Source organism: Photinus pyralis, unplaced genomic scaffold (genome assembly GCF_008802855.1).
Source record: "Photinus pyralis isolate 1611_PpyrPB1 unplaced genomic scaffold, Ppyr1.3 Ppyr1.4_LG10, whole genome shotgun sequence".
Taxonomy (NCBI): domain Eukaryota; kingdom Metazoa; phylum Arthropoda; class Insecta; order Coleoptera; family Lampyridae; genus Photinus; species Photinus pyralis.
Window position 1 is genome coordinate 16,744,401 of NW_022170250.1, and position 26,423 is coordinate 16,770,823.

The window sequence follows — 26,423 nt, forward strand, 5'->3', positions numbered from 1 at the left end:
TCAAGATGTTTTCTGGGCACGGGTTTCAATCAGAATAGAAATGGTCCTCCCTCCATCTGTGCTTTACACGGACCGACTATAGAATCCACGCTGTTATTACCCTTTTTCAGTAGGCGGAGCCATCTAGGTACATTGCCCACCAAAACCTAGCATCATATCCAACTGCCGAGCGTTTTCGGATCAACCCTGGAAGTCGGCAGATTGAGGCCTAGGGCAACTCATCACCCATAGTAGTGTGATACGTGTTATCCGATTTTGTATATATTTTAGTATGCATATATGTTGTTCTTTTACTGACTGTATATATAGTGTAATATATGTTCTTGTAAACCACCACATTATTCTATCTGGTAACAGCTGTGTTAGTTACGGACCAACGAAGTACGCCTGCAGCCCCTGCAGGTGATCAACACGGTTCGTCTAAAATCCATTGCCGTAGCCAGCTGTAGTGTACTTAACCCCCAGGTTCTACGCTAACTTCACACTACAAGAACACGGAAATAAATAAGTCAACCCGGCAAAGTTTAAAAATGGCTACCCGAATGAGTATTCCCTCCAAAACTCAAAAAGATCCCGCTTAAATTTGAAAAGCGGCACGTGATCAAACATCTAAGGCAGGAGCCGCCTACGTTAGTTGTAGACAACGCTTTGATCTGAAGCACAGTAGGGAAGGAACGTAAAATAAAACACTCAAATTGTGAAAAGTTTGTTGAATAATGATCGCAATAATTAAGATTGTGAAAGCTCGAAAATTTAAGTCGAAATAAATTACATTGAAAAAATAAACTTTGAAAATGGTAGTTCACCGAATAAAAATAGAAATAGACTGGGACAAAAAGAACTTACCAATAAAAAAAACCAGCCGTCAAATTAATATCAAATTGTGTAGTAAAATTAATAAGCAGGTACCAAGATTCTAAGAAAGGGTGAAATACACAGGATGTGACTCATCTTTGGTGCAATAAAGTCCTTTTGTTAAAAGAAAGATGGAAAATTACATGGCCTTGTAAGCAAATTTTACTAAAAACAAGATATGTGGAAATTATTGAATCGCCACTCATTTATCGCACATAGATTCTAAACTGAAGAGCTTTGATCAGCGTAATCCCACTCCTGCAAGATAGGTAACCCGCCCCTGGTTTCGGGTTTTCGACACTACAGTTGAATGTCGAAGACAATCACGGAATTAAGTGTCGTAGCTCAATTTTGACTACAGTTTTTACCACCGTCGTGACTCCTTCATTCACGGAGAAAATCTTAGTTACAAACAACAAGTCGCAGTACATACATCAAACAACTCTGTAATTTTCACATATTAAAATAAAATGATCAAAACTTATATGAATGTTACTTCAGGGACAAGACCAAAACATCAATAAACATACATTGAGCAAGCATTACACCCAAATAAACGTAAACCATTACAAACAATAGCATAACGGTATCACATATGTAATTATGCTTTGCGGTTAGGCCAAGTAAATTTCAAAAACAAAGATCAAACACAAAAAAATATAAAATGTGGCATACAAAACCCAAATACGATATAAAAAAATGCAAAATAACAACAAACTTTTATGGAGCGACGCGTTCACGACCGCCATTCAAGACAAGATGCCCAACGTAACCCCCGTCCGTGCTTTTTAGATGGCGCAGGCAGCTTTTTCCCACCTAAAAATTGCATAGTTGCCAACTTTCAAAAATGTATGTATCCTCGCAAGTTGTATATACTGGGTGGAACCTCTCAACGTTAACAACAAATATTTGAAAATTAATGAATCGGAACTCAAATCGCACATAGATTCTTAACCGAAGAGTTTTTGTTAGCAGAATTCTACCCCTGGAATAGGTAACATTGGGCCCTCCTTCAGAATTTTCGAGCCTATAGTAGAGATTCGAGATCAGTCCCAGTATTAGGTGTCTTAACTAATGTGGTTACAGTTATTTACCAACCCTGTGACTGTCTTTTCAAGACGAAAAGTGTTGGATTACAAACAACAAGTCGATACCCATACACACAGCAAATAATTTAATAACTTCCACAAATTTTAAGGCTGGCAATTTGTTGATTCATGATCACGTGTACTTGTGTTCTGTGGTTCAGCATCTCAGGTACGTTAGACACAGCACGAATTGGTCATAGCGACTGCTTCTGCGCGTAAAAATACGTCAGCTGCTTCCACTCAAATTATTAACTTGTATTTTCTTCCATCGTGGTATTCAGCAAAATAGGAACGGTTTCTTTAATAAATCAAATAAATAAATACTTTCGTTTTATTTAGCCTCCCGAAAGCCGGCGCAACCAAATACAAAAAAAAACAAATGAATCCAGCAATCTCGAATTGTTAACGCAGCTGTTACATTTTGTCGCCCCACAGCGAGGCTAAAACAATAATTAACCTCTGGAAATATGAATGGATTTGAAATGAAATGAGACAAAGAAAATAAGGATTTTAATTCATGTACAATACATTTCTGTGTAGAAGTATCACAATTCATCTCCTATTTCCATAACCTTTTATTTCGTGCAAATTACTTTCGTTAAATCCGACCACAATATCACCTTGTATAAGATGCTTATACGACTTTCTCGCGAAACTGACCGACTGATTATTTCTGGCCGCCCAATGGGGATCCTTGCCGAACGCCGCGTATTTGTACCTCAAAACGACGCCACCTTCTACTCTCTCATTCTCGCCGTCTCTCTCATTAGACACACCCACAACCATATTATATTCCTCGATACTTCCCGCGTCCTTACATTCGTTCATGTCATTCTCCACTTCGGCCTGGTACGTTTCGATGGTATTCGAAAGGGTCGCCATGCTTTCGTCGATGCGTTGCGTTTTCGCATCGAAACCGTAATTGTCCAGACCTGCGCTTTTCGATTTTTTATTCGACTTCGAGCGCTTGGTTTCGGCAACCGGTTCCTCTACGACGTTCATGATTAAATCACACTGTATATCCGGGACGCTTACGGGATTGAACGCTGGATTATCTATGCCATCAGCCGCTACCTGTAACAGTTAATGTTTTATGTAAAAGTGCTTGATTTGGATATTACAAATTTGGATAATAAAAACTAAAAATAAAGATACACAAGTGATTCCAAAAAAATTCAAAAATTTAAAAAAAATGTTAAAAAAAGGTGCAAAGGATTCCTGAATTTCTTGTGTTATATTTTTGAAAAGAATAAAACAGAGTGTTCCATTAAAAAAATGAGGTTAGGTTGACCTCGTATACTAATTTTGAAAAAGTAAACATTTAAAAATTCAAAAAATTTAATATCGATTCAAAAAGATTCCAAAAAGGTTTTTAAAATATTTAAATCATTCCATTGACCAAACAATGGTATCTGATGCATGTCTACTAATTGTATCAGGATCAGACAAAAGGCCGCACTCACCTAATTAGGAAAACCCAAAGTATAGACTACCAAAACTTGGAGAAATCGGGAAACCCGTCCAAACCAAATCGTAGATCCACAAAATATAGGTTCAATCGCCAAAATAATTATAATTGGAAATTGCAATTGGAGCTTCATGTGTTTCACCATCACCCTAAACAGTATTTAATGTGCTTGTACTGGAATGCAGGAAACGGAAATTGAAAAGCGGAGAACGCGCCGTGGAAAAATCCACCAATAGGTGACAATAGTTAAAATTTAAGTATGGCAGAGAATCTCAAACAATTAACTACATTGACAGGCAACCAAAAATAATTAATCGACTTGTAAGGGTCCTTGGTTCGGGCACTGATATTTGTAAATGTATAGTGGAGTGTACCTGTAGAAAAATATGTCCTAATATTCGTGAAATATAAAAACTGCATTGCGTTGTGCGTAAGGTAAAATACCCTGTTTCGTGCAATTTTTCGGGTATCGAATTACAAATTTTGACAATTTTTTGGGTATCAAATTACAAACTTTGACGATCATTTGGCCTCATTTGTGTCAGATCTTATTTCATTTTGAAGGTCAATGGTCCCATTTTTTGTGGTGTCATTACAATTTCAAGGTAAACAAAGGTCGCTTACTCAAACCAATTTTTTCAGTATCATTCCATTTTCAAGGAGTTTTGCCGTTTTTTTTTGGGTAATAAATTGCAAACTGTCGTAATTTTTGGAAGAGATAAAGCTCAAAAGGCGCTATTATCCTCTGGTGGGAAATATAGGTCAAATTATTGATCAAAGGTGCCCATCTCCTGGCAAAAATTTCTAATTTAATACCCATAAAATTGCCAAAATTTGTAATTTTATATGCGAAAAATTGTCAACATTTGTAATATAAGCAAAAAATGGTCAGTTTGTAATTTGATACCCAAAAAATTGTCAAAGTTCGTATTTTGATACCCGAAAAATTGTCCAAATTTGTAAGTTGATACCCAAAAAATTGCACGAAATAGGGCATTTTACCTTTAGGGACAATGAATTTATTATGAAACCTAAAGAATGGTCAGTTTGTAATTTGATACCCAAAAGAATGTCAAAGTTTATAATTTGATACCCAAAACATTATCAAAGTTCGTATTTTGATACCCGAAAAATTGTCAGTTTGTAATTTGATACCCAAAAAATTGCACGAAATAGGGCATTTTACCTTTAGGGACAATGCGTTTATTATGGAACCTAAAGAATGGTCAAAGTTTGTAATTTGCGACCCAAAAGATTGTCAAAGTTTGTAATTTGATTCCCAAAAAATTGTCAGTTTGGATTTTGATACCCGAAAAATTGTCAAAATTTGTAATTTGATACCCAAAAATTGCACAAAATAGGGCATTTTACCTTCAGGGACAATGCATTTATTATGGAACCTAAAGAATGGTCAAAGTTTCTAATTTGATACCCAAAAGATTGTCAAAGTTTGTAATTTGATACCCAAAATATTGTCAAAGTTCGTATTTTGATACCCGAAAAATTGTCAAAATTTGTAATTTGATACCCTAAAAATTGCACGAAATAGGGCATTTTACCTTTCGGGACAATGCATTTATTATGGAACCTAAAGAATGGTTAAAGTTTGTAATTTGATACCCAAAATATTGTCACAGTTTATAATTTGATATCCAAAAAATTGTCAAAGTTCGTATTTTGATTCTTGAAAAATTGTCAAAATTTGTAATTTGATACCCAAAAAATTGCACGAAATAGGGCATTTTACCTTTAGGGACAATGCATTTATTATGGAACTTAAAGAATGGGCAATGTTTGTAATTTGATACCCAAAAGATTGTCAGTTGGTAATTTGACACCCAAAAAACTGTCAAAATTTGTAATTTGATACCCAAAAAATTACACGAAATATGGCATTTTACCTTTAGAGACAATGCATTTATTATGGAACCTAAAGAACGGTCAAAGTTTGCAATTTGATACCCAAAATATTGTCACAGTTTATAATTTGATATCCAAAAAATTGTCAAAGTCCGTATTTTGATACCCGAAAAATTGTCAAAATTTGTAATTTTAATTTCATACCCAAAAAATTGCACGAAATAGGGCATTTTACCTTTAGGGACAATGCATTTATTATGGATCCTAAAGAATGGTTAAAGTTTGTAATTTGATACCCAAAAAATTGTCAAAGTTTGTATTTTGATACCCGGAAAATTGTCAAAATTTGTAATTTGATACCCTAAAAATTGCACGAAATAGGGCATTTTACCTTTCGGGACAATGCATTTATTATGGAACCTAAAGAATGGTTAAAGTTTGTAATTTGATACCCAAAATATTGTCACAGTTTATAATTTGATATCCAAAAAATTGTCAAAGTCCGTATTTTGATACCCGAAAAATTGTCAAAATTTGTAATTTTAATTTGATACCCAAAAAATTGCACGAAATAGGGCATTTTACCCTTAGGGACAATGCATTTATTATGGATCCTAAAGAATGGTTAAAGTTTGTAATTTGATACCCAAAAAATTGTCAAAGTTTGTATTTTGATACCCGGAAAATTGTCAAAATTTGTAATTTGATACCCAAAAAATTGCACAAAATAGGGCATTTTAACTTTAGGGACAATGCCTCTATTATGGATCCTAAAGAATGGTTAAAGTTTGTAATTTGATACCCCAAAAATTGTCAAAGTTCGTATTTTGATACCCGAAAAATTGTCAAAATCTAGTCTAGAAAACATTCACTTGAATTAAAGACAGCTGGAAACATCTACTTCTCAATGTCACCTCCAGTGCCAAAGCAGGGGGGGGGGTGAGAGACCTTTGATCGATAGCTTGAACTAATTTTGAAAACCGTGTAAGCAACTTCACATTAACTTAATACCACCAGAAGATAGCTTCACCTTCGTCAACTTCCCAAAGACGTCACCAGGGGGCAAACGACCATTAATCTTCACCTTGGCCAACGTGTTTAGAAGCAGGGTAGAGTGAGCGACTGGACTGAATGAGTGACCTCTGTTTACCTCGAAAATCAGGTACGACACCAAAACACTGTTGGAGTCAATTAAATGTTGTTAACCTTGAAAATGAAATACAAAGAGTAAAGTGCAAAATACACCTCAACATACAAGGCAAATATTGAACCCATTTTCCGGAGTAAACGACCCTAGGGGGAAACAAGTATCATTTTTTGTGTACACCAAAAATTCAAATTAATTTACGTTAATTCAAATTAATTCACGTTAATTAAAATTAATTCAAATTATTCACGTTAATTCACATTAATTTACGTTAATTCAAATTAATTCAAATTATTCACGTTAATTCAAATTAATTTACGTTAATTCAAATTATTCACGTTAATTCAAATTAATTCACGTCAATCCAAGTTAATTCACGTCAATTCAAATTAATTCACGTTAATTTAAATTAATTCACATTAATATACGTTGTCAAATTAATTCACGTTAATTCAAATTAATTCAAAGGGATGTACACCAGTTTCCCCCTAGGAACGTCCGAACTGAGCATTGATCTACCTTTGATCCGACACTCGACCGATGCTGTGTTGACCTACTTTCCGCCCGGCATCTGACGATTTATGGAATCAACTACCTAAACAAGGTTTTTACCCATTTACGGAGATCACCACGTACCACCCGAGAGAGGGGAAATGGACCTTTGAGTTTCACTTTGAGTTATTTTACAAGGTCATCTCCAGGACGCGAGTAGCTTTTAAACCTCACGTTGATCTACAAAAATGGGACATTGAGCACTGAAAACATTAAAAATAAAATATGACACCACAAGAAACGGGGTCATTGTCCTTTGTTGACCTTGAAAATAAAATATGGCAATGACCTTTAAAAAGTACTAGGACGACACGCTGATTGAGTGGATAATGCAACATGACCACAAAAAAAATGGGACCTTTGACCTTGAAAATGAAATATACTTAGACCTTGACCTGGAAGCACCTGTAGAGTGAAATGTGACGCCGCCAAAAATGGGGTCGTTGACTTCGAAAATGAATCCCCTAGTTTCACCTTGACCTACTTTCCAAGGTCAAGGTCATGTGCACGCAAACTGTACCTTATCCTACTTTCCAAGGTCACCGCAAGGGGGCGAGCGAGCTTGAACTGAGCCAGGTGGCTACCGCCTAAAGTTTGTAGGATCAAATTCTACCTTTCTGGGTACAAATTAGTCCAAACTTAATATGCAATTAGGGCTCCTAGGTTTATTATTACCTTATTTTCCGGAGCAACATGTTTCTTTCGTTTCTTCACTTTACAATTGAGATCCACCGGTGCTTGATCCTCATTTTGCTTTCGTTTGCCACCGCCCCCGTCCACAATTTCAACCGAAGGAGCGTCGCCTACTTGCGGGACTCCATTTTTTTTCTTCTTCGTCTTTTTCTTTACGTGTGCGATATCCGTACCAACGACATCGACGTGCAAGGCCGGATTATCAATTCCTCCATCTGTGACGCACTCATTCTTCGTCTTCTTCGGTTTCTTTTTCTTCTCCGAATCGCCCCTCTTACTCTTTTTGCTTTTACGTTTCACCTCGAATTCGTTCGGGCAACCTTTGTCGTCGTCCACAACCGCAGACGTGTCCCTTTCGTTCTCCGTCTCGACGATGGGTTCAAGCGTGTGTTTAACCATGGTGAAACTCTGGCCCATCGGCTCGAATGCGGGGTTCTTAAAACCGAAACCGGGCGAAGCTCCCTCGTCGTCGGATTTGTCGGGTTGAGGCACCCGATGTTTAAAATGGCCACTCGTCGAGATGGCGTTGATTGTTTTCGATTCGGCAGTTTCGCCTTTCTTTTCGAAAATGCTAGCTAGATCCTTCTGCGAGTACCGGCTAATGTCCTTACCACGTGTAAATTTCTTGTAGTGAACTCTCGCGCGAGAGTTCTGCGATTTCTCCTCCAATGAGCCGACCGGCATTGGAGAACTGTTCGGCGGCGTCGTGTCGTTCAAGGTTGCCAATAAGTTATTGAAATGCTCTTGTTGTAGCGAACTTTGCGTTTCTTTTAAGCCCAAACCTGAAATTGGCGAAGGTAAACAAACGGGCAGCGGAGGGAGAGTGAACGTACCTTTGTTGTCATTTTTATACGAAATTTTAATCGGTTCCGTGATGCCGTGCTGCTGCTTTCCCAGACCTTTACCCTCTTTCCAGCCCAAACCTTCTAATATTTTTAAGCCAAACTTGTTGGAATCTAAAATTTGAAACGCATGAGCTGACAGGAGTACAAATAAACTGTCTATTGTGAGAGGGCAGGTTGATTTTTCTTTACCTGATATCCAGTGTTTACCCTGCGGATTTAATGACCATTTTTGTTTGCGTTTTTTCTCAGCCAACATAGACATTACTTGTACGTTCAATGTGTAAAATAAGAGTAAATTTAATGCAAAATTTTAACGTTACCCCATGTAAATGTTAGGTTAAGTTTCCGTAAATGCGCACGAATTTGATGACAGCTTAATTACTGCTTTCCATTTGAGTGCGTGAAGCTCTGGTGCAGTTCGTTCGGAGCAGCTCATTTTGCAAGTTGTTCATTTTTAACACATTTGAATTGACATTCACAGTACGTAAATAACCACAAAAGTGTTACAAGCCCCAAGCAAAAAGGTGGGGCATGAGGGGACAAGGGAAATCCAATTTCGGGCGCGTCAGAGCTCGAAGCTTTCTTAAAAGGAACACAGGGCATCGTGCACGGTACAGCTTAGAGCTCCTCTTTCACTCAAATGGAAAGCGGTAAATGTGTGTTGCATATCTTGCATGTACCGGGTGATCCAAAATGATTGCGGACAGTTTCAATTGCCTGCAAAATACAGCATTTGTAAAGTAAACCAAGCATTGGTGGATCAGTTTAATAGATATAGGCCCCTTTGAAGCCGACTACTTTAATTTCGTTTATCAATACAATGATATTATGTAAATAAACAGTCCTAACCTAAGACTTTTATATAAATGGTTTATGTAATGGAAATTCTCATGAATTTGCTATATTTTATTCGGTGTGAACCTCAAATGACAGTGAATGTAAAAACTGAACCTCTGTTGGTGGGTGGTTCATCTGTTGCGTTTTACGCCGATAGGTGGCGAAAGTGTAGAATATCACCTCAATTTTAAGCATACAAATAATTTTTTTCGCGAATGAGTACATAGTTTTTGAAATATTGTATTTGAAAAAGGCAGGTTTGGTTTAGGTATTAAAGTATTTACATGCAAATCTATAACAAAATAACCGATAAATCGAAGTTCAAAGTTTAAATGAATTTTGTTTATTGAAAGAGCGATAATTTTTACTGTAATACCTTCACAGTTTGAGATCGAAGCGATTAGCATTAAATGAGATTTGTGATTAAAAATTGGAGGTGTGTCAATTACGGGAACTAAAAAGTATCATTTTAGTGTAGCCATGATTACAGAGATGTCGCTTTAAACAGAAAAGAAATTCGGATTTGCAATTGACCCATAGAACAACAAACTTAGAATGGAAACTGTAGTGTAATGTAAAAATGACGCGCCATCTCGTGTATGTTCTCAGCAGCTTTTGCGTGAATGGCGCCAAATTTAAATATTAAATGTAAGCTACGTCCGCATTATAGTGAATTTCTCCGGATCTGTAACAATAACATTGGATTTGACTAGCTGAAACCTAAAAGGTAAATGAATCCAGCCAGTGAAGTCCAATTTTATTTGTTAGGGTTCCAAATAAATTCAGTTTAATGCGGATGCACCTCACCAGTCAGGGCCTTCAAAGAGTACAGGGCACTTGTTTTATAAGTAACAACTCCAATTAATCCAATCAAGGAGTTATATTTAATTTAATACGATTATATAAGATACAAGATCAACTTCATGGAACTCTACTGTATGATGCTCTCCAGATCGTTCTAAAAATAAAATATGTGGCAATTTATTACAATTCAATTAGTGTTACCTGCTAATATAATGTGCGAACTGCCACACGCTTTAAATCTCTTCGTGTTCCAGGTTCTAAACCGCATCCAGAAAAATGACGTTCACAAACCAAAAACTTTTGTGTAAATTTCTTCCACATTATATTCTAAACCAATTCTTAAAAACTTCGGGCTCCATTTTTTGGAAACGTCTTCACAATTTGTCACACAACATGTACGTTCTCGACTTGTGTATGCAGAATTCATTGTAATAATGAATAGTAATTATACTTAAAGCACAATAAGCCGTCAATCGAAATTCAAAATTCAACTGTCATAATGGCGAACACGCACTAAAGTTACTAGATTTAGTAACTTTAACACGCACGCTAACTATGCGCCCTCTATTGAATGTTCTCCAAACTAATTATGTTTGTACTCAGTTGTTCCCGTTTACGTTTCCCTTCTAAGTTTTTTGTTCTGGGCAATTGACCGGCTGCCCGCATATCGGTGGCGGTTTTGAGTATATAATATATGATTTTGAGTGAAAATTTTGAGTCAACGTGTGTGGTTTCTACAGAAGCATTTTCAGGAAAGTAAGTAGACATTTATTAATGATAAACAGAAGTAGTGCGAACACTATTAATTTACACCTTATGCCAGTGCGCGCCTCTTCCGGTAATTTTATAAAGCAAAAGTAATATTGTATGTGTATCACCTCCATTTGCGGCGCGCTTATCTTATAGCTACCTACTATTGATTATACACACACAGCACATCCAAAGAGTTTATGTGTAATAATCGTGATTATGCTACAAACTTTAAGGGTAGATTGAAATCGCACGTCTTAACACACAATAGTTCTAAAGCTTTTAAATGTGACCGTTGTGATTATGTCACAGAAGTCAGGTGGCTTTTGAAACGACATATTTTAAAACACAAAATTTTAAAAGATTTTAAATGTGACTATGCTACAAACTATCAAAGCGCTTTGACACGACATGTTTTAAAACACAAAAGCTCTCGGAATGTAGTAAACCGAGTAGCCGCGGCCTAGTCTTTAGTAAATTCCGAGGTAAATTTCAAAAGAGGTATCAAATGACAAATTTTGACAATTTTCCGTGTATCTAATTACAAACTTTGACAATCTTTTGGGTATCAAGTTACAAACTGTCACCTTATTATTATTTATATTTCGTGCAATTTTCGGGTATCAAATCACAAACTTAGACCATTTTTTAGGTACCATAAAAAGTGCATTGTCTCTAAAGGTAAAATACTTTATTTCGTGCAATTTTTCGGGTATCACATGACAAATTTTGACAATTTTTCGGGTATAAAATTACAAACTTTCACAATCTTTTGTGTATCAAATTACAAACTTTGACCATTCTTTAGGTTCCCTAATAAGTTCATTGTTACTAAAGGTAAAATACCTTATTTCGTGTAATTTTCCGTGAATCACATTACAAATTTTGGCTATTTTTCGGGTATCAAATTACAAACTTTCACAATGTTTTGCGTATCTAATTACAAACTTTGACAATCTGTTGAGTATCAAGTTACAAACTGTCACTTTATTTATTTATATTTCGTCCAATTTTTCGGGTATCAAATTATAAATTTTGGCAATTTTTGGGTATCAAATTACAAACTTTGAAAATCTTTTGAGTAGCAAATCACAAACTTTGACTATTTTTTATGTTCCATAATAAGTCATTGTTCCTAAAGGAAAATACTTTATTTCGTGCAGTTTTTCGGGTATCAAATTACAAATTTTGACTATTTTTCGCGTACAAATTACAAATTTCGGCAATTTTTTGGGTATCAAATTACAAACTTTGACAATCTTTTGGGTATAAATCACAAACTTTGACCATTTATTAGGTTCTATAATGGATGAATTGTCCCGAAAGAATAATTCTTTATTTCGTGCAATTTTTGGGGTACCGAATTACAAATTTTGACAATTTTTTGCGTATAAAATTACAAAGTTTGATCATTTTTCGGCTATCAAATTACAAGCTTTTACAATTTGTTGAGTATCAAATCACTAACTTTGACTTTGTCCCTAAAGGAAAATACTTTATTTCGTGCAATTTTCGGGTATCACATTACAAATTTTGACCATTTTTCGCGTATAAAATTATAAACTTTGGCCATCTTTTGGGTATCAAATCACAAACTTTGACCATTTTTTTAGGTTCTATAATAGGTGCATTGTCCCGAAAGAAAAATATTTTATTTCGTGCAATTTTTGGGGTACCAAATTACAAATGTTGACAATTTTTTGGGTATAAAAATACAAATTTTGGCCATTTTTCGGGTATCAAATTACAAACTTGATTATTTTTTATGTTCCATAATAAGTATATTGTCCCTAAAGCAAAATACTTTATTTCGTGCAATTTTTCGGGTATCAAATTACAAATTTTGACAATTTTTGGGTATCAAATTACAAACTTTGACCATTTTTTAGATTCCATAATAAGTACCTTGTCCCTATAAAGGAAAATACATTATTTCGTGCAATTTTTCGGGTATCAAGTTAACACATTTTGACAATTTTTTGCGTATAAAATTACAAATTTTGGCAATGTTTCGAAGGTTCTTAAATGTGACGTTTGTGATTACGCAACAAAAACAAAAAAGCACGTATAAACCACATTTTTTAACACACAATAAATGATTCAAAGGATTTCAAGTGTGATAGTTGTGACTATGCAACACATGTTTTATTATTATTCATATGATTTAGTCACCACGATATAATGTATATCGCATATTGGTGTAGTGGTAGAATAGCCGGATGGCAACCATCTAGAGGGCTCGCGTGTTCGTTAGGTTTAAGATTTTCTTTTTAAATTTGTTTGAAAAGCTAACATAAAATAAATGATGAAAAATAAATTGGGACTCAAACATTTTTTTATTTTCTAAGGGCTATCGATTTCGACTAGAATGTCATCTTCAGGCCGAGCTGAAAAACTTTACATGAAAACGTGTATAAATCAAATATCTAGTTACCGTTTAACTTATAAATTGTGCATAGTATGGTGAGAAAATTGCGGAGACAAAAACATGTTTTGAAATTTGAATTTGGAAAAAAAATAAAAATTTTTTTGAGTCAATTATTTTTCAAAAAAAAAATTTTTTTTGTCAATTATTTTTCATAAAAAAAAAATTTTTGAGTCAATTATTTTTCATCATTTATTAAATAGTCACTCAAACAAAAATGGAGTCAACAAACATATTATATAAATGCTTCTGACATTCGCAGTGACGCAGTGTATGGAAAGACGTGGAGGTTTTAGACAAACGTAATGAGCATTGTGGTTGTTCTACCAGCTGTATTTTAATCACGTGGTGCACGTAAACATTTGCCTTAAAAATTTTAGGTTATCCGAGCAAGCACCTACATACACCAAGTGGTTTACTTTTATATATTTTTGAATGCTAATGCAGTAAGCCATTATATTGGTGTAGGTAAATATTGGGTTTGCGGTTAAAGGATTTAAAAATGTGACGCACACGGATCTTAGATGCGCAAATTGTAGTTACGCAACAGAAGATAAGAGGAATTTGAGGCATCATGTTCTGAATTCAGATGTTTTTAAATGTGAGATTTGTAATTATGTAACACGTAGTAAGGGCAGTTTAAAACACAACGATTCAAAAGATTTTAAATGTGATATTTGTGATTATGCAACAAATTTTAAAGGTCATTTGAAGCAACATTTCTTAAAACATGGTTCAAAAAAGTTTAAATGCTATATTTGTAATTATGCAGCTAGTAGGAAGCACAGTTTGAAGGAACATGTCTTAAAACACAATAATTCAAACACTTTTAAATGTGATACTTGTAATTATGCAACTAATAAGGAGCATAGTTTGAAGCAACATTTTTTAAAACACAATCATTTTAAATGTGATATTTGTGACTACACCACAAATACTAAGAAAAATTTAAAGGTTCATTTGCAAAAACACAATGTTTCATACGGGTTAAAATGTGACGTTTGCGATTACACTACAACCATTAAACGCACTTTTGAAGCACATCTTTTGACACAAGGATTTGAAAGATTTCAAATGCGATATTTGTGATTATGGAACAAATACTAAAAATAATTTGAGGAGACATGAATTAAAACATGATGTTTCGAAAGGTTTTAAATGTGGTATTTGCAACTATACAACAAGTAGGAAGGATTCTTTGAAGCAACATTCCGTAATACACAATGTTTCAAAAGGTTTTAAATGTGGTATTTGCAACTTTACAACAAATAGGAAGGATTCTTTGAAGCAACATTCCTTAAAACACAATGTTTCAAAAGATTTTAAATGTGATGTTTGTGATTATGGAACAAATACTATAAAAGGAATTTGATGAGACATGTTTTAAAACACGATGTTTCAAAAGGTTTTAAATGCGATATATGTAAATATGCAACAAATAGGAAGGACAGTTTGAAGCAACATTTTTTAAGACACAATGTCTTAATTCTAATATGACATTTGCGATTTATTATAATTAATTATAAAAATCTTTGCAGCTCTGTTTTAATCATTTGTTAATTATCAAAACCTTAGTTTAATAAAAATGTAATAAATATAAAAATTTTTTATTTTGTATATATAGCTATAGGTGACGTGAAATTTGTGACCAAGGTGATTTCATTAAACCAGCCTACAACCTGGAGGGTAGGCAACGCGCATACGAAGTAGTTTTGGAGAGCGCTGTAGGTCGGAATGCAGCCACAGTTATGAAGTCACGTGGAAGATGTGGTTGTTGTTCCGGTGAAAACAAAAGGCAGCTTTTTGATTAATTTGCTGCTGTACCTACACCAAATTTATGAGGTAAATCTTGTAAGGATTTCAAAATAAAGTGTTATTTTATTTTTTAGATAGTCATGGATGACAACATCGCATTTGTTAAAATTGAACCAAAACAAGAAGAAGAAATAAATTTGCCCCTCCAAAGAAACATTTTTGTAAGCAATGATTATTTCAAAACTACAAAAGCAGAAACCTCGAAGGCAGAATATTGTTGGCAAGAAAACAATGGGGAGGAAATGGAGCAGTCAAGTATTAAGTCTGAAACTATAAAGTTTAAATGTACGTTTTGTGACTCCACAACAGATAATGAACCACATTATGAAATGCACCTCCAGACGCACAAGAATACTAAGGTTTTTAAATGTGCAAATTGTGATTATTCAACAAGTGGTAAAAGGAATTTGAGGCATCACGTTGTAAATAATCATTCAAAAGTTTTTAAATGTGACGTGTGTAATTATACCACAAATGTTAAAGGTCGTTTCAAGGTTCATCTGCTAAGGCACAATGATTCAAAGAATCTCAAATGTGACGTTTGTGATTATGCAACAAATAGTAAGATCAATTTTAAGAGACATTTTTTAACACACAGTGATTCGAAGGATTTCAAATGTGATGTTTGTGATTATGCAACAAATAGGAAGGACAGTTTGAAGCAACATTCCTTGAAACACAATGATACGAGAGATTTTAATTGTGAAAGTTGTGGCTATGCAACAAATATGAAGATTAATTTGAGGGCTCATGTTCTAAAACACAATGTTTCAAAAGATTTTAAATGTGATATTTGTGATTATGCAACAAATACTAGGAATAATTTGAGGCGTCATGTTCTAACACACAATGTTACAAAAGGTTTCAAATGTGAATGTTGTGACTATGCCACAAACATTAAGGAGAATTTGAGGAGACATGTTCTAAAACACAATGCAAGATACAATGTTACGAAAGGTTTTAAATGTGATGTTTGTGACTATGCCACATATACCAAGAAGAATTTGAGAAGTCATGTTCTAAAACACAATGTTACAAAAACATTTAAATGTGATATTTGTGATTATCTAACAAATACGAAGAATAATTTGAGGAGTCATGTTCTAAAACACAACGTTTCAAAAGGTTTTAAATGTGATATATGTGACTATGCCACAAATACTAAGAAGAATTTGAAGATTCATTTGCGAAAACACAACGCTTCAAATGGTTTTAAATGTGACCTTTGTGATTACGCAACAAACATTAAAAGCAATTATAAGACACATTTCTTAACACACAATGATTCGAAGGATTTCAAGTGCGATAGTTGTGACTATGCAACACATACTGAGATGAATTTGAGGCATCATTTGCGAACCCACCATGTTTCGAAGGGTTTTAAATGTGAGATTTGCGATTACTCAACAAATATTAAAAGCACTTATAAGGCACACCTCTTAACACACAATGATTCAAAAGATTTCAAGTGTGCCAGTTGTGACTATGCAACAAATACTAAGAAGAATTTGAACCATCATTTACAAACGCACAATGTTTCGACGGTATTTAAATGTGACGTTTGTTATTATGCAACAAATATTAAAAGCACTTTTAAGGTACATCTCTTAAAACACAATGATACAAAAGATTTTAAATGTGATATTTGCGATTACCTAACTAATATGAAGAAGAATTTGAAGAGTCATGTTCTAAAACACAATGTTTCAAAAGGTTTTAAATGTGATATATGTGACTATGCAACAAATACTATGAAGAATTTGAAGAATCATTTGCAAAATCACAATGTTTCGAAAGGTTTTAAATGTGACCTTTGTGATTACTCAACAAACATTAAAAGCTCTTATAAGGCACATTTCTTGACACACAATGATTCGGAAGATTTAAAATGTGATATTTGTGATTATACAACAAATAGGAGGAACAGTTTGAAGCAACATTTCTTAAAGCACAATGATTCAAAAGCTTTTAAATGTGACCTTTGCGATTATGCAACAAATACTAAGAAGAATTTGAGGGCTCATGTTCTAAAACACAATCTTTCAAAAGGTTTTAAATGTGATATTTGTAGCTATGCAACAAATAGGAAGGATATTTTGAAGCAACATTTCTCAATACACAAAGATTCGAAAGATTTCAAATGTGATATTTGTGATTATGCAACAAATAGGAAGAGCCGTTTGAAGCAACATTTCTTAACGCACAATGTATCTTAACTTTAAATGTGACCTGATTGCTAAATTGCATTTCCATTTCTAATTGGTAGGTAATGCCATTGAAATTATAACTATTATAAATTCAATGGTAATGCTCTTACTGAGGTAGTGAAAACAGAATTTAGTAGTATAATGTGTTGGTTTATATAATTGAATTCTTTATTTTTTATCTTTGTGTAACATTTAACGTTTCTTTTAGAGTTTACATTAATTTAAAAAATTTTAGATATCGATTGATTAAGTAGTCATTACAATCCCTTTTATAAATTATGTAATTTGAATCACTGCAAGCCTCTGTAATTCTTCATTTGTGATTCTTCATTTGTGAATATGTTAATTCCCAAAATCTTCATAAACATATAATAAATATAGATCATTTTTGTTATGCATACATATAGTGATATTTATTAAGAAGTAGAAATAATAATAAGATTTCTCCTCACACTAATTACTTGCAAATTACCGCAAAGCACAGCCACAGCACACCAGAAATGGAGAGAAAGCACTCCAAAGAAATATGGTAATAGCCAAAACAAGTAAAAAGTAATGGTGTATCAAGAAAAATTTGCACGCAACCAACACGAAGGCCGGATCGTCTTTGAATGGATGGAAGAAGTGCAGAGAATATGCAAAAAAAAATTACGACCTCTAGCGGCGAACTAAAGAACTAAGGTAATAACAAATCTATTATAAAAATAACTGACTTCTAAACTAAAGGGGTTTACAAAGGAAATACCTAGATGGCGTGAGAATACTAAATTTAAATTAGAGCGTTGTGTGAGCAATATAAAGAGGCGCAACTCGATTAATTAGATGATTAGGTGTTTCAGTACCTCGGTGATTTCGTTAAGAGTAGCGGATTTCCGCCGTTGTCGTAGCGGTTGCGTTGTTAAGCGACGTTTAAGCATCAGAGTCGCGCACTCACCGATTTGCTTTGTTGAAGACGCAGTAGGTATTTTTTATAGTAAATCGCTGCAGAAGCAAGTTCATCAAAGTTGTGTGAGAAGTTTAACGCGTGTTGTCCCATTACGGAAAAAATTTTGTTGAGTTGAAAAAGGAAGCAGTGTAGCGCAGCGAGGCCTTTTGTTAAGGTTCTCTTCTTATTCAAAGTTAAATGTTTCTACCTCCCGAACGACCACCGAAAATTGGTTTATCTTACTCATCAAACCGTTATTCGTTTAATTTTGTGTTATAAAGCAAAGTGAAGTTCAGAACCTGTCAGCGTTTCTGTGTGAGTTAAATGTGGCCAGATTATTTGGATTGTTAAGAAAAACACTGCAGTAATTTAAAGATTTCTTATTGTATTCGTCGCCCGTCTGCGTGCGGGGTAAAATGTCCAAACAAGCTTTATAAGCTTTTCTTGTTGTTTCGTTGTGTTTTGGAATAAATGTTTGTCAATTCGAATCCATTGTGCCACCCGGATAGAGTTTTTCGTGTCAGATTTTTCTTTTCGAGGCCACCAAGTTCCTCAAATTGAAATTGAAAAATGTTAAGATTTTCTTCTACAGATGCCGCATGTGTACGATGAGTTTCAATTTTGATTTGTCCGCCGAGCCGTTATCTCGGAAAATTGCCAACGTCGTATACGCAGACGGAAAAAATGTTATTCTTTAAAAGTTGCTTAAAAGGATCTAAAATGTCGACATTTGATGAAATTTTGACATGTCCAAAAAATGGTGATCGCAATAGCCACTTAGTTCAAGCTAGTTGAAGCTAAAAATATCAGTAAGAGCGTTCATTTGAAAAAGTTGAAATACTCATTAACGTGATGAGCACAAAATTCTAAATTAGCAGCACAAATTAGCGCAAAATGACGTCAGTGAAGTTAGCCTCGCCCCATAAAAAAATCCAAAAACTCAGGGATGATATTGTTTGTTTTTTTGTTATTTATTGATTACTTTGACAACAAAATCGTTTGTTTCGCAATAGAATAGCTATTACAACATTTGTAAAATGGGCGAGGCTAACTTCACATTGCCCGACCCACATTTGATGTGAGTTTGAGAGGTTCCACCCTGTATATACAACTTACGGCGATGCAGACATTTTTGAGAGTTGGCAACCACGCAAATTTTAGGAGGGGAAAGCGTTTTACGCTATCTGGAGAGCACGAACGGGGGTTGGCATCTTGTTTTGAATGGCGGTCGTGAACGCGTCGCTCCATAAATGTTTGTTGTTATTTTGTGTAATGCAGGTAGTAATTTTTGCATTTCTTTATATCGTATTTGTGTTTTGTATGCCACATTTTATACTTTTTGTTGTTTGAATCTTTGTTTTTGAAATTTACTTGGTTTAACCGCAATGCATAGTTACATATGTGATACCGTTATGCTATTGTTTGTAATTGTTTACGTTTTTGGTGTAATGCTTGCTTAATTTATGTTTATTGATGTTGATTACTTGGTCTTGTCCCTGAAGTAATATTCATATAAGTTTTGATCATTTCATTTTAATATGTGGAAATTACCGATTCGTTTGATGTATGTACTGACTTGTTGCTTGTAACTAACCTTTTTGTCCGTGAATGAAGCATACACGGGAGTGGTAAAACGGTAGTCAAAATTGAGCTACGACACCTAATTCCGTGATTGTCTTCGACATTCAACTGTAGGCTCGAAACCCCGAAACCAGGGACGGGTTACCTATCTTGCAGGAGTGGGATTACGCTAATCAAAGCTCTTCAGTTTAGAATATATGTGCGATAACTGAGTTACGATTCGTAATTTTCTCATATCTTGTTTTTAGTTAAATTTGCCTACAAGGCAATGTAATTTCGTATCTTGCTTTTAACAAAAGAGCTTTATTGCGACAAAGATGAGTCACATCCTGCGTATTTCACCCTTTCTTAGAATCTTGGTACCTGCTTACCTGACCCATAATTCCCAAAACTTGTTTTCAACTTCTTACCTTTTGAAGTTGAAGTTTACCCGCTACTTTTTGTGTTGTTATAATTTTATGTTACACATTCACATCATTACAAACAATTAATTTTACTACACAATTTAATATTAATTTGACGGCTGGTTTTTAGCGCATTTCTACAAAAAAATGTGTTATTGTGACCACTTTATCCGTCCGTCCGTTCGTCCGTCCGTCCGCTCGTTCGTTGAGACGCTATTGTTCTACTTTTTTCGCTATTTGGTTCGTTATGGTGTCGAGGTTTGCACCAAGGAAGGAATTTTTTCTGCGTTTATTGCTAAAAAAGTTGTAAAAAAAACCAAAAAACCGTTTTTTACATGTTCCATAATTTTACACTTTTGCCTTTTATTAACAATCCTAGAGATCGTTTATAATTTTGTATTGCTGTCTGTCGTCTGTCTGTTGGTCTGTTCCTTTGTCTGTCTGTCCCTCTATCTGTCCGTGTGAACGATAACTTTGTTTAGAAATGTCCGATCGCTTTTACATCTCCGTTAGTTATCAACTGAATTGCATGAAATTCAATATGGGCATAGCTTTAGCCATATAATACGCAATGCCAAAAATTGAGTCGAATCGATTCAAAATTCACAGTGCCCTTTTCGCATCTCGACCATTATAAACCAAATTGCAAACTTTTTATTTATAAAAGTATTTGAATGAAATTTGATACATAGGCGCTTGGAACAAAGGAAAATCTAACGTTAGTTTCAAAATTTAGATTTGCGCATGCGCAGTTTCAACTTTCTTATTTAGAAAAGCATTGAAATGAAATTCTTCTTATAAACAGAAATTAAAGTAGGACGTCAAACATGGATTGCACATGTGCAACACTATTTTTCATATTTGTGGCCGGATAATTACGATTTTAACAGAAGTTGTATCTTACAAATGGGAAATGAATGCAAGTAGAAATGCGCTTTTTGTAAATCGTTTACGATTACTTTTTAACTTGTTTTATTGGTAAGTTCTTTATTTCCAGCCTATTTCTATTTTTATTCGGCGAACTACAATTTTCAAAGTTTATTTTTGCAATGTAATTTACTTGAACTTAAATTTTCGAGCTTTCACAATCTTAATAAGAGCAATAACTATTAAACAAACTTTTCAAATTTTGAGTGTTTTATTTTACGTTCCTTCCCTACTGTGCTTCAGGTCAAAGCGTTATCTACAACTAACGTAAGGGGGCTCTGCCTTAGATGTTTGATCACGTGCCACTTTTCAAATTTAAGCGGGATCTTGTTTAGTTTTGGAGGGAATCTTCATTCGGGTGGCTATTTTTAAACGTTGCCGGGTTGACTTTATTTCCGTGTACTTGTAGTGTGAAGTTAACTGATTTTGAAACTCGGGATCCTGTTGAATCATATTTATTGTACCAATTGCTAAAGACAATTCGTGAAGCATGGTCCCCTGGATGCAGTGTCTGTCCTACTGAGAAGTGATAAGTGTGAAATTTATGTTCCTTCAAAATTCTCATGACTGTGCTTTGCGACCCATCAACTTTAGCTGCAATTTGTCGGGTCGAAGTAGAAGGATTCTGGTCAACGTAGGCCATATATAGGTACATTTATTTGGATATCCTCGTTAATAACGCGTTCAGCCCTCTTTGTTTTCGAAAAGGAACCAAACTGGCGCAAATTTCGGTATAAATTATTGTTGAACGTCGGTTGACGGCGATTTTCATAAAATTGTCGGTACCGTTCGGCACCACGAACACTCTTTCTATTACACACAATAAAACATTCGGTTTTTCGCGATTAGAAAACATCTTTAATTTAAATTGTATTTACAGAACTGTCATCTTTCAACTAAAACAATAAACAGCAGTATTTTGTTTGTTTATTGTTTTCCATGGCATGATGCGATTTACTTTTAATAGTGTATTGAATAAGATTACCTATTAATTTAACTTTCATAGTTACTTTTCGATGGCATTTAAATATGTTAAATGTGCCACAGTTACACTATTGCCTATGTCATTAGATATTGTTTTCCATGGCAAACTATGTTTATTTACCTCTCAATAATATGAAAATTCCTGCAGCGCGTTTATTTAATAAAATACAATAAACAAGCCTTATATCGCTATAAAGAGAAAAATTTGTGCTTTTTAAAAATGTCAAAGCCAACTATGACAATAAATAAATAAATGAATATATCACTTAAAAAATTAAAGTTTGTATTATGACTTAAAATCTGTAAAATCGAGAAGGAAATTATAATGTTCATCATGTTAACCATTATTTTAATGCTAAAACTTTTGTTCGTGTCATTTTGTTGTATTTATAATAATAATTCTTTTAAAAAGAAAAATCACTAAATCCTTTTTTCGCTCATATCTAGTAAACTGTGGATTTTTTTCAAAAAACAAAATCATATCTTGAATAAGCTCTTAAAACGACAACTCTTTCCTCATTTAAGCGAATCTGTATATGTCCTACAGTTTCGGAGATCCCAATGCTCAAAACGAAAACCAAGTTTAAACAGTCATTATATGCAAACATAAATGACGAGAGCGTATTTTCCTCCTAATAATATTAATGCTAGGACCAGGAAAAATCACCGGTAGGCACGAGATTCTTACCCCATTCTCTTTCAAATGAGCCACCTATCGTCGAAGCCTATACAGTTTAATGAAAAATAGTGGAGTGTATACAAATACATACAAATTTTGAAATGGGCATTAGTTTTACTTTTATTCGAAGTGTGTACATATGAAACTTTTTAAATGCTTTGATAAATAGCATTGCGCATTATGTACATTAGAAATTTTATTGAATACCTTCATAAATAAAACATACAGCATGCGTTAACAGTAATTTTGAAACCGGTAATTAGTTTTAGTTTCATTCAAGGTGTCTACATATGATATTTCGCTTTCATAAATAAGAAAGTTGGCATTGCGCATGCGCAAAACAACATTTTGAAAACATCGATAATTTTACTTATTATATCCGTAGTGTTTACATATAAAATTTCATTTAAATATCTTCATAAATAAAAAAGTCTGCATTGCACATGCGTTAATCCAAATTTTTGACACTGCGCATGCGCAAAGCAAAAAATATCGGTATGCATGGAATCCTTGGACCATTCCCTTTCAAATGAACTCTATGTTGCCCAAATCGGTACAGTGGTGCTGGTGTGTGTGACGAAGCGACGGACGACAAAGTGCAGCCAATAGCGATTTTTCACTTTCAGGAAAATACGCAAAAAAGACCATTTCAGGAAAAATTTAATGCAAAACTCGTCAGTAAAGCGACACTACTTGCCTCAGAAGTTAAAGTACTCGGTCCCGAGGAGGGACTCGCCAGTAATGTGTCATTTTTCTGATTTTTATATATAGGTAAATAACTATTACATTATTTTAAACAATGCTATTACCTAGTGTGAACTGAATTTCACGAAATAAACTCTGATTATAGCAAAACATGAAATATCTAAAGACCTAAAGCCACAGAATGTTTTCTACTCAACGTTGAAGAATCGAATGTGGTTTGGACATTTTAAAGTAAGTATTGCCAATTTTGCAAGTTTTTTTTAATCCCTATCGCTTTACGAAACAAACTTTTTTTGTCAAAACAATCAATACCTAACGATTCTGCACCGTTCATTTATTTATTTATTTATTTATTTATTTATTTATTTATTTATTTATTTATTTATTTATTTATTTATTTATTGCCCTCTCTTCTCCTGGGCCCTCAACAAGCTTTCGCCCGGTTACAGAGTGACCCGCATAATGCTTTTTAGAGGTGCCCCTGCAGAAGGTCTTAACTTGTTCTAGACTACTCCGTTATTTTCCTTACTAATTAGGAAAACTGCAGGAAAACCTAATTCGAAGTAGCCGGAAGAATGCTCGAAACTGATCTAAGGAAATTCCCATCTCTGCCACAGATGAAAAATTCACCTCAAACCAGGTTCGAACACCCGACCTCCGGATTTATAACCCAACGCTCTACCAAACAAAGACTGATTGTAACAAAACAAACAATGACTAAAATCCCGAAATGCAAGAATGTTATTCAACTTTGAAAAATCAAATGTGGGTCGGGCAATGTGAAGTTAGCCTCGCCCATTTTACAAATTTTGTAATGGCTATTGTATTGCGAAACAAACGATTTTGTTGTCAAAGCAATCAATAAATAACAAAAAAACAAACAATAACATCCCTGAGTTTCTGGATGTTTTTATTGGGCGAGGCTAACTTCACTGGCATCAAAATGAGCACAAAATCCCAGTCCAATTTCACGGACCCCGATTAATCTACGATATCCAACCCCGCATCAAATGTTTCTTTTATAAGACTAAAGAGACAGACCCATTAATTTCAGAATCTGCGCCAAATCTTGCAGTTTTGCAAATGCGGTAACGTTTTATTTTAATGAAAACGCCATGTTTTTTTTGTTCACCAATGAATTCTAAATACCTACACTGAAAAATAACAAAAAATCAACGGTTTAATTATAGAAAAGGGAGCGACTATGGTAGTACCTATTTTTAATTATTAGTTGGCGTTGTTTTAACAAAATTATCAAAAAACAAAAGCTATTCTGACACAAAGAAATGCTGCGGATTATCACAGTCAATACACAGGGCGTTTCAGTAAAAAAGAAATGTTGCTCTATTGAATTGATAATCCGATGTGCAATTGTTTTTCTGATTCGATGACCTAAAAGTAGGACTTCGTAATATTTTGACATTTTGAACATCTATACCTAAGGCTTTGAAACCTCCAACTTGGAAACCTGAAATCTCGGAAAAATACGCTGCTGATGTGAAAACATGAAGTTTTGAAAGGCGTTATAGTTATACCACCATTTTGTAGGTATGTAAGTACCTATGGATAATAAGATAATAAGTCATAAAAGTCAAAATTTTGGAGGGAGTTGTAACGCCCAAACCCTCTTCCCATGAGTGCCTCCTGATATTATAAACATCTGATGTAGGTAATTATTTTCATTGTTTTGTTGCCTCGAATAGATTTTGTTTTGTTTTTTTTAATTCATCACAGACTACTTGATTCATATATACATACCGTTGATATAACCGGTATCTTATATGTTATGATAGCTCGTTGAAAAGAGAATTAAAAAATCTATCAATTAATCTAAAAATCCAATATGGCACCTTTAGGAAGTTGGTAAATGTTCCACAAAGGTAGCCATCTTGCAGAATTTTTTTGACATCAATTCTAAATTGAGCGTATCAAAGACAGTAACTTTTTTTTATATCTCTTATACTTTCAAAGATATAAAACACTCAAGGAAATGACCAATTTTAGTTTTTTTGAATTTGCGTCAAACCAATTCGACATTTTGAATTTCCACAAGGAAATTTTAAATAAGCATCTAAAACTGCAAAACATTGCCCATATTTAACCAATTGCCTATGTTTAATAATAACAAAGTTACCCATGCAATTCCACGCGATCTGGGACACACTGTATATGCGGCTTATTTAATGATGATGCGCTTCCAAAATTGAATAATAACCAACATTTCGACTGATTGGTTGTTTTGATTTTTCTCGCACTTGGATTGGAAAAGGATCAAGTAGGTAAAAACAAGCGAACTGAACAATCGGATTAGGAAATAATGACAAGTGAGCAAAAATTGTTTTAATAAGCAAAAGTCACCCCTTCGAGCTGACAGCTGCTACTCGTCAATTTAGAATTTATTAAATCTGTATCACCCTTATTGTTATGATACACTTGTTCATATTTAGGTAATTCTTAATCACGGGAGGGAACATCCCCTAATAAATTAAGTGTAACAGCCCCAACCAAAACAAATCAGCGTTATTAAGCTTTCCTCGTATTTTTGTTTATGAGAAACGTTTCACTTATTCCCTCTAACGCGGCATGTGATTACGGTCTCGGGGTTCTTTCGAATTCGTAATTTTTCCCAAAATCGATACGGTCTCCGCTAAATCGCCGAAAAGGGGTTCGCACTTTCGCAACATGTGGCTACGGTTTCATTGGCTAACTCGCGGAATGCTTCGAGACACGGGCCAATGAGAGGATACCCTCACAAAGGCATGGTCCTTATTGCCGTGTAATTTAGGCGGAAGGGCGTAATCGCGTTCTCCACCCTTTGCCCGCACAGAGTGAGGACCAAAAAATTAGTACCTACAACTAATCCATAGCCATA

The 26,423-nt window shown here is 34.4% G+C and overlaps 2 protein-coding genes across 2 annotated transcripts; one reads left to right on the forward strand and one right to left on the reverse strand.

Moving 5' to 3' along the window:
* Positions 1–2,438: 2,438 nt before the first annotated feature.
* On the reverse strand, positions 2,439–9,052 carry LOC116161581 (PIN2/TERF1-interacting telomerase inhibitor 1). The gene is made up of 4 exons (XM_031474973.1): positions 8,698–9,052; positions 8,497–8,619; positions 7,646–8,445; positions 2,439–3,017 (listed from the first exon to the last, which is right to left on the reverse strand). The coding sequence occupies exons 1-4, from the start codon at positions 8,768–8,770 to the stop codon at positions 2,496–2,498; spliced, it is 1,518 nt and encodes a 505-aa protein (XP_031330833.1). The 5' UTR covers positions 8,771–9,052; the 3' UTR covers positions 2,439–2,495.
* Positions 9,053–15,119: 6,067 nt separating this feature from the next.
* On the forward strand, positions 15,120–17,379 carry LOC116160865 (zinc finger protein 845-like). The gene is made up of 2 exons (XM_031474001.1): positions 15,120–15,166; positions 15,214–17,379. The coding sequence occupies exon 2, from the start codon at positions 15,220–15,222 to the stop codon at positions 17,353–17,355; it is 2,136 nt and encodes a 711-aa protein (XP_031329861.1). The 5' UTR covers positions 15,120–15,166; positions 15,214–15,219; the 3' UTR covers positions 17,356–17,379.
* The last annotated feature ends 9,044 nt before the right edge of the window (positions 17,380–26,423 follow it).